The sequence below is a fragment of the Myotis davidii genome, unplaced genomic scaffold (genome assembly GCF_000327345.1).
Source record: "Myotis davidii unplaced genomic scaffold, ASM32734v1 scaffold292, whole genome shotgun sequence".
In the NCBI taxonomy this organism is placed as follows: domain Eukaryota; kingdom Metazoa; phylum Chordata; class Mammalia; order Chiroptera; family Vespertilionidae; genus Myotis; species Myotis davidii.
Genome location: NW_006285042.1, coordinates 2,057,118 through 2,071,005, shown reverse-complemented (window position 1 = coordinate 2,071,005; position 13,888 = coordinate 2,057,118). Strand labels below are relative to the sequence as shown.

Below are 13,888 nucleotides of genomic sequence, written 5' to 3'. Positions count from 1 at the left end.
GTGGGGAGGGGAGGGTGGGGGCGGGATGCACAGTCCTCCTGGTGCTCCACTCAGTTCCCTGCCCGGGGTCTCTGCTCTGGAAGGTGTTGCCAGGCAATGTGCCCTCTCTGGGCTGGGAGCTTTGCCCTCATGGCCTTGCTGGCACCACACTGCTTCCCTCCTTACAGACCGCCCTGGGGTGGTGCAGCGCAGCGTGGTGGACCAGCTGCAGGAGCGGTTCGCCATCGCCCTGAAGGCCTACATCGAGCACCATCGTCCCCAGCCCTGCCACCGGTGAGCTGCAAGCAGGGCGGATGTGAGGGGCGCCCCACCCTGCCTGCCTCCCGGCCGCTGTTCTGGGTCTTCTGGGAGAGCAGACTAGAGACACTCGGGTGGACTATGAGGGCCAGGGCCTGGGGCCCTGCACTGGGACCTCCACTGAGGTCTCCTGCCCCCTCAGCCTGGACTCCAGCCCAGCAGTGGAGAAGGGCCCGAGGCCACGCTCCGCAGCCGCACGTCTGCCTGGGGCCTTCCCATCTGTGGTCCAGGGCGGCACAGCTAGGCAGTCCCCTGAGGCTCCTACAGGATCTCCAGCAATAGCCAGCAATGACCACCTGGGAATAAAGATGTGACAATAACCATGATAACAGTACATCTATAATAGCTGTCATTTACTGAGAAGTGCCAGCCCTTGTGCCAGGAACTATCACAGTTAGTCTTGAAAACAGCTCCACCAAGTGGTGCTACCACCATCCTGCAGGGGACTGAGGCTCAGGGTGACTGGCCCAGGTCCATGGCCGACAGGGGTGGGGGCCGGAGGTGGCCAGTCCACAGCCCACTCTCTTGAGCACTGCCTAACGGCCTCCCAGAACAAAGACAAGCAAACTGGGCAGGAGACTCCTTAGTCTGTTCTCTACAACCCAAGGGAGGAAGGCTGCCAAGGGCTTGGCCAGACAGTGGCTTCCACCCTTCCCGGGCCTCAGCGGTCCACAGGCTCCAGCCACGAGGGCTGAAGGGCCAGCCCTGAGTATGCTGGTGTCAACCTAAGCTCCGCCCCTACTTGGCCCGCTCCAGCTTCCTATTGAGCTCAGAGTCTTGGGGTGTTGCAGTGGCTGTGTCTTCATTTGCTCAGTCCTCCCCTGTACGGCCCTGGGAGGCATCATGGGGAAAGTGAGGCACGAGATCCCAGACTAGATCCAGAAGGGATTGCAATCCCTGCTTCCATAACCCCTGTCCTCAGTCCTCCCCCCAGCCATTAGCCACGGCAGAGATTCCCCCACAAATTGCCCCATGCACTCGGTGCCTGAAATACCTGGGTGCCCCCACGGGAGTCTCCGTACATGGACTCAAGAGGTGCCCGTGGGGGTGTAGCACTTCAAGTCCCCCAGGCGGCCCCACCTTCTCGCCCACAGGCTGAAAGACAAGCTTAAGTAATTCCACTGAGCCTTTCCCTGGGCTGACCCGAAATGTTGTTCTGAGATTAAAACCCCCAAACTTGGGCGACTTCAGAGGGGCCCAAGGGCGGGAGGTGGGGCCAGGGTGTGCTGCACCCCAACCTTCCCTCTGGCCGGCCCGCAGGTTCCTGTTCCTGAAGATCATGGCCAGGCTCACCGAGCTCCGCAGCATCAACGCCCAGCACACCCAGCGGCTGCTGCGCATCCATGACATCCACCCCTTCGCCACGCCCCTCATGCAGGAGTTGTTCAGCATCTCGGATGCCTGAGGGGCTGCCCCAGGGGCGCGCCTCCGTGGGGCCGCCAGAACCAGAGCCCTCGGGGCCCACTCCTGGGGCTGGACAGATGGACACCCCCGAGAGCTGACCAGGCCCTGCAGGTCCGGCCTTCTCAGGGAACTTGCGACAGCTCTGATGGTGCTGGGCCCTCAGCCCCAGCTCAGTCTGTGGAAAGCAAAGCCACTGACCTTATATGAGAGTGCCTGGGCCTGAAGGTAGAGCCTATGAAGAGGCAAAGCCGCCCCCCAACCCTTAGAAAAGGCCCTGTGGTCTGGGATTTAGTGGTAGGAGAGCAGAAAGGACGATGGGAGCTGGGCCGAGGGCCAGGGGTGGGCAAACTTTTTGACTCAAGGGCCACAATGGGTTCTTAAACTGGACCAGAGGGCCGGAACAAAAGCATGGATGGAGTGTTTGTGTGAACTAATATAAATTCAAAGTAAACATCATTACATAAAAGGGTACGGTCTTTTTTTTTTAGTTTTTTTAGTTTTATTCATTTCAAACAGCGGGCCGTAGTTTGCTCACGGCTGGGCTGGGGCTTGCTCCTGGGGCTGAACGCTGGGGTGTTGTGACAGGCTATGTTGACAGGCAGTTAATAAATGTGCTAGATATGCTTGCACCGTATGTTCCCGGTCACGATTCTGTTTTCAAAGCTAAAGGGTATGAAAGTGTCTGCTTTGTTTATAGCCATTTGAGTAAAAACATTTTTGCTTTTTGCCTATTACATTTTAACTAATTTTACATAATGCATTCCACAGCTAAGGCTTAGTTAGCAAATATAATCCCGAGTTTATTCTCAAATTAAGGCAAGCTGACTTAAATAATTAACTTTTGGCTAGATATTTAAACCTTTTTCTTTTTTTCACCTTTTCCGGGGACAAAGATAGATGTGGGGGTAAGAAAACAGAAATGTCTTGTATATAATATATGTTTCTGTTTCTATTCTTTACTACTGATTTTACTACTAGGGGCCCAGTGCATGAATTTGTGCACCTTGAAAGGAACTGTGGGCCAAGAGGCTGCAGTAGGCACAGGGGCGGGTCTTGGCCCATCCTCCCTGCCCCCTCCTGTCCTCTCCCGCTGCAGCCTTTGGTTCCCTCTGTCAGCAGCCCTGCTCCCGCTGCTGCTCACACATGCTGACAGCGCTGGATCTGCTGGCACCTGCTGATGGCACAGAGCAATTGGGGCTGGCCCCAGTAGCGGGTGCAAGCAGCGGCTACTGCCCTGATCAACCCTCAGGAGCAGGGGGAGGTAGAGAAGCCCTCAGGGGTGATCAGGGCCTGCAGCCGCTGCTTGCACCAGCTGATGGTGCCAAGTGATCGGGAACAGCACCAGGCACTGGCAGTGGGTGTGAGCAGGGCCGGTGCCAGCAGCAGGTGCAAGCACCAGGTGGAACCGTGGCATGCAGGAGCAAAGAATTTTCAGTAACCACCAGAGATTCACCCCAATGACAGTGACCAGTGCCCTGCCTCGGTCTGGCGCCCCCGCTCACCTGCTCCACCATCCTGCTGCAGCCAACACTCGCCATGCTCTGCACACACTCCCTGATGGTCAGCCATGTCATAGTGACCGGCCGTTTGGCTATTCCAATTGTTCCACCATTCGGTCTATTTGCATATTAGCCTTTTATTATATAGGACTAGTGGCCTGGTGCATGAAATTTGTGCACATTAAAAGGGAATTAATTAGAGGAAATATTTTAATATTGCTATTTGCCCTTTCTCTATAATAGAAGTGTCAGAGATGAAAGAAAATTAGTAAAATGTATATGAAAATCTTCCTCCTGTCAGAGTCTGGGGCACGCTGCAGGACCCAGAGTCAAGTCCCCACCCATCTGTGCACACCTTGAAATCGAGTGAGACCCAGATGCAACCGGCCCCACCCCCATCAAGCCTGCAAGGGGGGGAGGGGAGGCACAGCCTCAGGTACCCTGGCCCTGACACTGGGACGGGGGGTGCAGCCTCAGGTTCCCCAGCCCAGCCTCAGGTCCCCTGGCCCAGCACCAGGGTAGGGGGCACAGCCTCAGGTCCCCTGGCCCTGGCGCAAGGGTGCGAGGACCATTTACATATTAGCTCTTTATTATATAGGATTGCTCTTTACATATCTGAAGATTGTGGTGAAAGAACATAAAAATGCATTAACTTGGCTTCCTCGTAAAATGATTGCTCCATATAAAAATTTAACATATTTATACCATAATTAAAAATGTAGTACTTGAACTAATTTCAAAAGTGTAATATGTTGATGCAAATGAAGCTGCATGTTAACTGAATTTTAAGGAACAGATACTTGCTTAGCTTTTACCATTTTACAAGAAATTGGCCAAACTTTGAGACCATAAGAAATTGACACAATATATCAAAGCAAGCAAACTTATGCCCCAAATTCCTCCAGGTGTACCAGCCTCTCTGCATCAAGGAGATAAACACCCTCATTTTTAGAAAGGAAACGGAGGGGAAAAGCTTCTCTCTGCAAATGCAATGACTTCAGTTTTTGCCCCAGGAATTTCTTTTGGAAATATAAACTTCATTCAACTGTATTCATAAATCAAATGGGTCGCCTCTTTCCCACCGGAATAATTTTGAGTGTGCTTTTCATTCAAATGCAGGCTACAGTTAAGTGAGGGCAAGGTGAGATTAGGACAGGATGTAATCAGTGGATGAGTAGGTAAGAGCTTTGGTACATTTACACAATAAAAATCCTACCCTTTGTCACACGGATGGACCTGGAGATTATGCTAAGGGAAATAAGCCAGTCAGAGGAAGGCAAATACCATGTGATCTCACTCATATGTGGCATCTGGTGAACAAAATAAACTGACAATATAGAATCATAGGCATGGATACATGGAACAGACTGACAGATGTCAGAGGGCAGGGAGGGGAGGGACACTGGATAAAGGAAGGTGAGGTAGGATTCGCTAAAAATGATATATGCATGCAGGAGGCAGCTGATTGATCTCTCTCTCTCTCTCTCTCTCTCTCTCTCTCGTCGATGTTTCTAAGTCTCTATCCCTCTCCCTTCTTCTCTGTAAAAAATCAATAAAATATATTAAAAAACAAACAACAAAAAAACATATATGCATAGTCTATGGACACACACAATACTGGGAGGACCAAGAGCAGGGCTGGGTGGAGGTGGGCCAAGAGGAGGAAAATGCAGGACATCTGCAATAGTGTCAACAATAAAAAATTTAAATAAATAAAAAAAGAGAATGTATTGGTTTTAAAAATACCTGGGCAATTCCCCAAACAATGATTTAATACTAACGACGTAAATACTTTTAAAAAGTAAGTGTAGTACAAGTGCAGTTAAGAGTCAAGGTTAGGTGCACCAAAGAGCTCACACAGGACCCTTCGTCTCAGCAGCTGTGTGGTCTCGTTTAGAGGGCTGGACGCCAGACCCTACTCTCAAGCATTCGGATTTCCTTATTACTCCCTTCCCGAGCTCCGAGCATTAGACGGAGTGTCACTTTCTGGGCATCTCCGTAGCCACCGTTCTTTTTCTAGGTTTTGCCTGTCAGGTGAGGCTGAAGTCCGACTCCAAAGCTCAGGAGAAAGACCTCCTAAGGAAGTTATGTTCACTGTCTGGCTCCCCCACTGGTCAGAGCCACGCAGCAGCCAATCCCTACAGGCCCCAACTTGAAGGATCCCATTAAAGCCTTGACATCTTTGGGGAAGGCCCAGGGCTTCTCCTTTTGTGGAGAGGATGGAAAGAGAAACGTAAATTTGATTGACTGTCCCCTCCCTCATCATCCCACCTTCCACAAGAGCTTGTTTTCCCCGGACACGTGGCCATAATGCACTCACAACTCTCCTAAATCCCAAGGTGCTAGTGAGTAAGTCAGATATTCCTGCACCCGAGGACTGGGTGACCGTCCATCACTGGGGTCACTTTCTTTCACCACCTTCTCCTTGAAGGGAACCTGCAACCTGACCCCTCCCTTTCCTCACTACCCTCTTAGAATCCCAAATGACATCCAGTCACTGCTCCCCCAGAAATGTGATCCCAAAGGACTGGAAATGCAGACTTCCAGGATTTTAAGTTAAAAGGGCATCCTGTTCAACCCCCATTCAAACGGGGCAGGAAATATTAGTGAATCCCAAACAAAAGCACTTCAGTGCCATCAGGAGGCTGGCCTATCCCACAAGAGACATCTTAATCCCCTGCCCCTCACTGTTACATGTCTCACAACAAAAATATAAGTGAACAAAGAGGACCAGACTTTATCCAATATAAATTTGTTTTTATTGAAGCAGCAGTCACATGATTTTATATCTAGCCTTTAGATTAGGCCTGACAGTGAGCCAGCCCTAAAAAGAAAAAAAAAAGTTTCTTTTTGCACTAAGAGACATTACATGTTTACATACATCATCCAATATTGGAAATGATAGACTCAAACACAACATGTGTTGGTTACCAGGGAGGTACAGCCCCACTGTTTGTGTTCATTTATTTTACAGATACTCCCAAAGACCATTACTAATGGGATGGAACTTAAAAAAAAAGATACAGCTACACCAAACCATGAGCACAGTAACAGAAGACAGCAGCTTATTCACGTTTTAAAAATTTGTCCCTTTCAGGGATGTTTTCTTTCTTCTCAATGCCATGTCTGCAAAGCTTCCTCTGCATCAAATCCAAAGGTTTCCAAGGTGGAAGCTGCACCTCTCGGCTACACAATGGAATAAGATCATTTGAAAGAACAGGAACTAATGTTCGGATCTCGATTTTTATAACAAAGATCCGTGTTTCTCTAATTGGAGGAAAAGAGGTGGTGATGTGTCTACATATTGCAGTGGCAAAACAGGCCGGGTGAAGAAGAGGGCTGGGTAGTGAAATAAAGACCACACACTTGTGAATTTTAATTTCATTTCCAGGCTACCTACTTTTTATTTAATGCAAATTACAGTACCAGTTAACTATTTCCAAACCAAGTCACATAGAACGAAATGTATTTACAAGGGAATGGGGAAGGGGGGAAAAAAAAACATTAAGCATACTTTTCACAAAAAAGTTTATATTTAAAATGAAAAAAAAAATCAGTCACAGAGGCATTCAAGTAGTAATGTTATACAGATTTTGCTTTTCCTTTATATCAAGACAGATTTGCACAAGTGTTTGCAATAGTTTGTATACAACCCACAGTCCTTTATATATATATATATATATGTATATAATAAATTTTGTTTTTTAGGTTTGTTTTTAAGATGGAAGTGGTCACGCTAATTGGTATGTGTACAGGCCCAAGTGATCCATCGGCAACACATTTATAAATGCAATTTTACAGGCAAGCACATTTCATACATCTATCTGAATCTGCCTGTAGCAGATATAGTATGAAAAAAAACCCACAAACTTAAAAATTAACACAAGGAAGTCTACTTTGTCAAGCTAACCCCTTATGTCCTGGTTGTCATTTTGCTTTTATTGCAGAGGTGCAAAACGGAGCAACGAACTTGAATAAAACATCACAACCCTTAGAAAATAATCCAAACCTCAGGGATTACTTTCGAAGCCTCTCAAACGTAGACCTTAGTCTGGGACTCTGCTCTGCTTCTAGGTGTCTCTCTTATCTTCAGTGGCTCAGGTTTCTATCAGAAAAGACAGATTTTATTGTAAAGCATGCTTAGTTTATTTTTCTATAGACGGGACAAGTGTTTGGCTCTGTGATTAGATGATCACTAAGAACAACAACAGGAATCAGTTACAATTTTTGTTTATAAGAAAAGAAAAAAACCCCAACTCCTGGGGATCTGGCATTGGCCAAACTTCCTTTGGAAGATTCCAAAGTTAAATCCCTTAAAAAGGAAAGGGAAAAAGAAATAAAATGCCAGTGTCTTTATATCCACAGGGATAGAGAATACAATAGTCCTCTCAGAAACCTTTGCATTGGTGCAGACCAGATGATTGGTTAGGCAGCTTTGTTAAAACACACACCAAAAATATGTATCTAAAAATTAAGAGGACTTTAAAAAATGACAACATGTCACTGGAAAGAAGGTGCAGTCCTCTGCCTTGCTGGAATGAACACATGATGTTTCAAAAATAGAAACCTTTGGTTTGGTAAAGTTTGATTTCTTCTTCTATTCAAGACATCTCATATGGAGTACTTGGAGGCAAAACAAGTAATTTTGATTTTTTTCTTTCAAAAAAGGCCTTCATGATGGGCACACAGTAAGAATTCAAATGATTTTTTCAAAAAGAAATTAAAATGAGATTTTGCTGAAAGGGTGGAGGTGGCGGGAGGACAGACAGGCGGAGTCCCCTTATTAAGCCACAGTCCTCGCGCACACTCCGGCATTACTGCCTGCCATCTTACCATGGCATTTCAGACCACTGATTAGCAAAACCCGATGCTATGATGGAACTGACTTACAAAAACCAGTTCTCCCCTCTCATTTGTGGGGGAAGGAAATGAGGAGAGTGAGCATGGAATCTGCTGACTGTAAGACCCATGGTTAGGGTTTGGGGAGGAGACGAGCAAAATCCAATTGATACCCTCCAGCTCTAGGGCACCCTGGCACTACGCTGAGTCCCTGGATGGCCTAAGGATGAAATGAAACCGGTCACTGCTACTGAGGAAGACATATGTTCAGAACCAAAACAAAGGCAGGGCTTACATGACAGGAGATTATAAACATGGTTTCCTCTTTCCACTCCTGAGCATGGTATCACTGAAATTCACCGTGAAGGGGCACAGACACTGTGTTATGGGTGAGCTATTATTTCATAGGAAAAAAAGGGTGGGGACAGGGAGACATGGATATAGACAGAAACCAATTAAAATTTAAAAAATGAAAAACAACAAATAAACACATGGAAGCGAAGGCACTCCAAACTATATAGATACACTATACATTGCTAGAGTTATTGTTACAATAATACAGGCCGGTACCTACTGTACAGAGTTAAAACTATATGGCTTTAAAAAGCTCGTCTACATTTTGTCTGATTATTAAACAGAATCACTGCCCTGAACAGTAACTTTTTGCTCATTAATAACAGTTCCTGGGTCCACATATTTACATACAAAACAATAAAACTTAAATTTAAAAAACATTGAAAGAAAATATAATGTACAAGCTTGAATTTGGTGAGGAGCTTTTATTATTATTATTATTTTATTATTTACAAAAAGATACGCAGAGACCTGGATCTCACTTGTATAAAAGAGCTCTGTGATCCTGCCATGATCCTTGAGAAAGAAAAAAAAATCACGCACCTCAGCCCTCGGACACGCACACACAACACGAGAGGAAAGCATCAGACTCTTCTCTTTTCTCACCCCATTTATCGGGGGAAGGTATTTTGTAAAATAAGCACAGGTTTCTATGGACTCTGGCAGATATACCAAATCCAGAGTAGTGTCTGTCCAGATGTTTGGCCAGGCAGTGGTCCGAAAGCAGGTCCATTTCTGTCACAGACCTGCTGCTTGGCCTCTTTATAAATCTTTTCTGAAAATGGCCTATCAAAGCCGTTCCTTTAGTATCATGTTGCCAAATACTTTCACTCAGACGTCCTTCCAACCTCAATCAGCTCTTAGAGGCTCATTATGAAAAGTAAAATTCAATACGTTTGATTTGGTTTGACCGAGGATGCTTCCTTCCTCATGAACTCTGATACAACCAGAGGTTTGAGAAACCCCTTCTGCGGCCTAAGAGCACAGCTAAACAGTGAGTGAAAACGACGACGGCTCACAGCTGCCTTTCTGGCACGGGTTCACTTCAGCAGGCAGTCGACTCTCCGGGAGTCACACACACTTGGGTAAGTAGTACAGTCTCTGGGGACCAGCATGAGGGCTGTCAAGAGACTCTATTTCCAAATCGCCTGGAGGGCGAGACCCCTAACATGACCTAAGGTGGCAATGAGAAGGGGAAGGTAGGTTACACACAACCTAGGGCCCAGCTCTGCAGCCCTAGCTCTCAGTGAACCGTAGAAGGCATGTGGGGAAGGAGCAGGTACGGGGAAAGGCGGCCATCACTCAAGTAATCTTTACATGTAAAGTACAACTGGTTGTGCCTTAAAGATTCATAGGTCAAGTAATGGCCCATAAGCACCAAGGTGGCTAAGGTTCATTTTAGAGTATATAAGGCCCACATAGATGTCAACCTTAAACATGTAAAACAAACTCTTTGTAAAAATCTATTTCCTCACTGCAAACATAATCCTTCAATCCTCCTTGCTTTCCAAGGAATATTGCTTTTTCTTCAAAAACAGAAACTGGTTCTTACACCATCCACTGATACAGAAAAGAAAACAAACAAAACTCTTAACTGGGTATAGGGAAATCATTCTTCTTCTCACTCTTCAAGCAGTCAATTTTGATACTGTGGACAAAATGAAAACAAAAACAAAAGGCAGTACTGAATCTATTATATATAACACATATACACACATTTATATAATCCACTTTCCTATAACGTCAGCAGGTACTAGTGACTGTTTATATCATTTGGATGCGTAGTTTTTAATATTCTTATCATCTAGAATCATAATGGCCTGACACATGCATCAATAAATAAAATTTTAAAAGCATGAGGTTAAAAAAAGCTGAAATTAAATACAGATTCTAGATTTGGATTTAAAATTAGAACTATGTGCAGAACGTGGCAATTTCTGCAAGCTCAATCTGTAATTAAAAAATATGGAAATAAACCAGTAGACTGTGACAGTTCACATTATTTAACTATAATGTCCTCTCAAGTGTATCTTTCCAAGGGAAGCAACTTCAGAGAAGAATCTGGAATACTTCATTCACAGTGGTGAGATCTGCCCTGGCCAGTCCCTTCCTCTGGGTTTATCGACTTTTGACCTCCACAGCCAGAGTGGCCGGCTCAACGCTTTGTCAGCCTTCTCCTGGGTCACTCGTTTACAACCGTACTAAGGTTTGCAGAGAACCTTTGGCCAGGCAAACAAAGATCCACAGGAAGCACAGGCATGCTCCTCCCGACAGCCTCTTACACAAGTTCCCCCACCACTAGCACTGATTAAGAGCAAAACAGAACTTTAACAAATCAATTAAGAATCTTCCCCTTACAGCTTCTAACTTTATTGACCTCCCAGGGTTACAAAGGATACACATTTCCTTTTTTTTTTTTTGTCTGCCACACCTGCCACCAACATGCCAAAGGCAAGTCTTCGAACGCCCCAGGATATGGATTCATTTTACAAGTGACATTTAAGTCCCCATGGGGTTACACCTGCTAAGCTCCCAATCAATTTCAAGCTGTGCACTATAACAAGTCTTACACTTGACTTTAAAAGAAAAAAGTTCAAAAAAACTTCAGCACAGAACAAAATTTTCTTCTTTTGTGGAAGGGGCATGAAGCAGGAGTCCTGTTTTTAAAGTATCCAACAGCAGACTTCTGATAAGATTGTCGTGGGAGAGAGATCGTGTTCTGGTGCTCTGCCTTCCCTCCCCCCAACCCTCCCACCCCTGGCTCTCCCTCAAAGTGAGAATACAATGAAATTGGTTTGTATTTATAGATATCTTACAAGGTTAAATAATAACAACAACAATAATAAAAAAATTGAACACTAAAATGAACAAGTTTTTTTTTCTCTTTTTAATTTTCTTTCCAAACGTGACCAGTGTTGCTGAGTTACACTCAAGTAACTGGTGGTTTTTCCTGTGCAGCTGGCTGCTCGGGACTGTTCAGGTGGAGTTGGAAGCTGATGCAGAAGCAGCGTTATTGGTCTGTCCACGGTCTCCAGCATTAGCATCTGCAAATCGAAAGTCCCAAGAGAGAGCATGAGCGATGCTGTAAGATCTCAAAAAGAAAAGCATGCTGTCTCAACTGCAGACTGAGCTGTGCGGCCTGCTTCCAAGTGTATCTGAAATGTTGTTTTAAATATGGCCAATACTATGAAATCTGGATTTCTTTCTGCTTAGAGCTAAGTCCATGCTGTGGCCTGGTCCTGATGCAGGACGATACTGTCTTTGAATAAGTTATAGACTCAGGTAGCCAGAGACCATGTCTGTCAAAGCTCTTGTTCTAGCCTGGATCAACGGTATAGGATCAGCTGGAGTCTAGTGCATCTGAAAATGCACAGCTGGAAACTTGTTAGAAGTCCTGAACCATGCCATCTGCCTAGGGGGGTAAAAAGGGTGTAGACAGTGAAAGTACTGCGGGCCAGCGTGACAGGCAGAAGTGCTGTGTGTAAGTCAAATTCAACTGCTTGCTTTCTAAGCATAGGCCATCTTTGTTATTCACAGACATGGAAGATAGACAACTAGCAAAAAAAGGAACAGCTACCAGAGTACCAATTCACTTAATTCAATAAAGTATCTTGTAGTAACTTAACTATCTTGGCACTAAGCTTACTTTGCCTAATGCTTTGGAAATATGTGTAACATTATAACTAACTTTAACCTGTTCCCTCTTCTAAAAGCCCATTATCATTTCACAATATCCATTAACATTAAGCGGGCATTTGTGTCCAGATTGGCTCCCCATCTCCGGAAGACATACCCTCCTATTTCAGTGACTAGTTTAATTAAGTTGCATCCCTGTCATCTTACACATGACTGGGAATATCCTGCTGGGCAAATTTTCTCCCAAGCACTTCATGGTAAGCCCTGAGCAACAGGAGAGGTGGCTTGATTGGGATGGACAACTTTCAAGAGCCATCTCCCTAGAAGTCACACCTCCCTTGGCCGTCAAGGCTGATGACACCCAGCCGTTTTCTCTCTCTAGAAATTATAGTTCTCCTATATCCTATGATGAATACAGTAAACAACGTCATGGCGAAAGCAACATTCAGCCTTCTGACTTTTCTACTTTGGATTTTTTAATTAGAGTGAGAAACAAAAGACCCAAGGACACACAGGAACTCTTAAAAATTAGCTGTTCACTTTATAAGTTCAGTGGCCACTCTATGAAAATTATACTTCTTTCCTAAATTTTTTATTTTTCCTATCCTCAAAACCATCAGCCCTCTATACATTTAAATCAGACTTTGGGGAAGAAACACTTCTCCTCCTGTTACCAGGCCTTAGCTGACGACATGGAGTCACATGAACTCACGGGCATGGCACATGGACAGTGCAGGAGAGGGTATATGGCATAGAATCTCTTCTCCAAAGGCAGGCAAACAGCCTTTCTTCTAAAAGTCAGTTAGTACCCATGTCTAATACTTCATTCACGACTCCTGGTTTTTTCTGGATATGCCTTGCTTAGCAGGAGTTTTCCTCTCAACGATCACACAAATTCCATGTATCAATAATAATCGAACAATTCTTGTCCAGACCACAGGTTCCTGTGAGCCTTTCCCAAGAAAAACACCCATTTTCATAATTTAGGCATAGGCTGCATTAAACAACAGTCCAGAGAAAGCCTAAGGGCCACAGAGCTGTTTCAGAATTAATAATGTTCCTCACAAGCCAAGATCACTGTGCACCTCTCATGCTGTGTATGACACTCAGTTCCTCTGCGGGATCATCATCAGACAACACTTCTATCCCTTGTCAGTTTGTGAACATGACAGGTAAAATTGTCACGTTCTGATCTTTCCCAGGAGTTAAGAGATGCACTAATCACCGGGAATTTATCTACTTGATCATGACATCAGCACATGTACTAGCACTGCTGGCAGCTCTGGCCAGGGCAGCATCAGCATCAGCCAACACCCATGAAGACTTAACTACATTGCCACCCAGCCCATTATGTTAATTTGCTCTTTGGCAAAATCATAATTAGCTATTAATCGGCAAATGTTCTTTCAGTGGATACTACCTGTGAGCTTAAGACATTCCCCAAACAAGTCCCACCCTCCTCAGATGAAGCCAGAGGCTGCTTACATGAGAATAAAAAGCACAAGCCTTTTAAGTGGGCACACAATCAAAAATGAATTCACCTTCCAAACAATAAAATTTGAAAACACACTCATGTTCCTCAGGTTTGTACTTTAATGATCTCTTATTTTTGCTTAGAATTATTTCCAAATAACCTGATGAGTAAAATTTTAACAGCTAATTATTTTGATTACAAATATCTTTGATACCTAAGTCATAGCACTGTAATCCTATATAATAAAGAGGTAATATGCAAACTCACCATCACGCCCTCGTACAAATAAGATGGCTGCCCCCATGTGGTCACAAGATGGCTGGCAGGGGAGGGCAGTTGGGGGGGACCAGGCCTACAGGGGAGGACAGTTGGGGGGGAACAGGAC

General features: G+C 45.1%; 2 protein-coding genes across 10 annotated transcripts in view; one reads left to right on the top strand and one right to left on the bottom strand.

Annotated features, from left to right (window-relative positions):
- NR1I2 (nuclear receptor subfamily 1 group I member 2) overlaps window positions 1-1,852 on the top strand; it is an 18,080-nt gene extending 16,228 nt beyond the window's left edge. The window contains exons 7-8 of the mRNA XM_006755361.2: window positions 167-273; window positions 1,558-1,852. Coding sequence (XP_006755424.1) covers window positions 167-273; window positions 1,558-1,702 — 252 coding nt within the window. The 3' untranslated portion in view covers window positions 1,703-1,852. The remainder of the gene's footprint in view (window positions 1-166; window positions 274-1,557) is intronic.
- A 4,721-nt stretch (window positions 1,853-6,573) lies between these two features.
- GSK3B (glycogen synthase kinase 3 beta) overlaps window positions 6,574-13,888 on the bottom strand; it is a 177,290-nt gene continuing 169,975 nt past the window's right edge. For all 9 annotated transcript variants that reach the window (XM_006755358.1, XM_006755360.1, XM_015558494.1 and 6 more), the window contains one exon: window positions 6,574-11,437. In XM_006755358.1, the coding sequence (XP_006755421.1) occupies window positions 11,370-11,437 (68 nt within the window). In that variant the 3' untranslated portion in view covers window positions 6,574-11,369. The remainder of the gene's footprint in view (window positions 11,438-13,888) is intronic.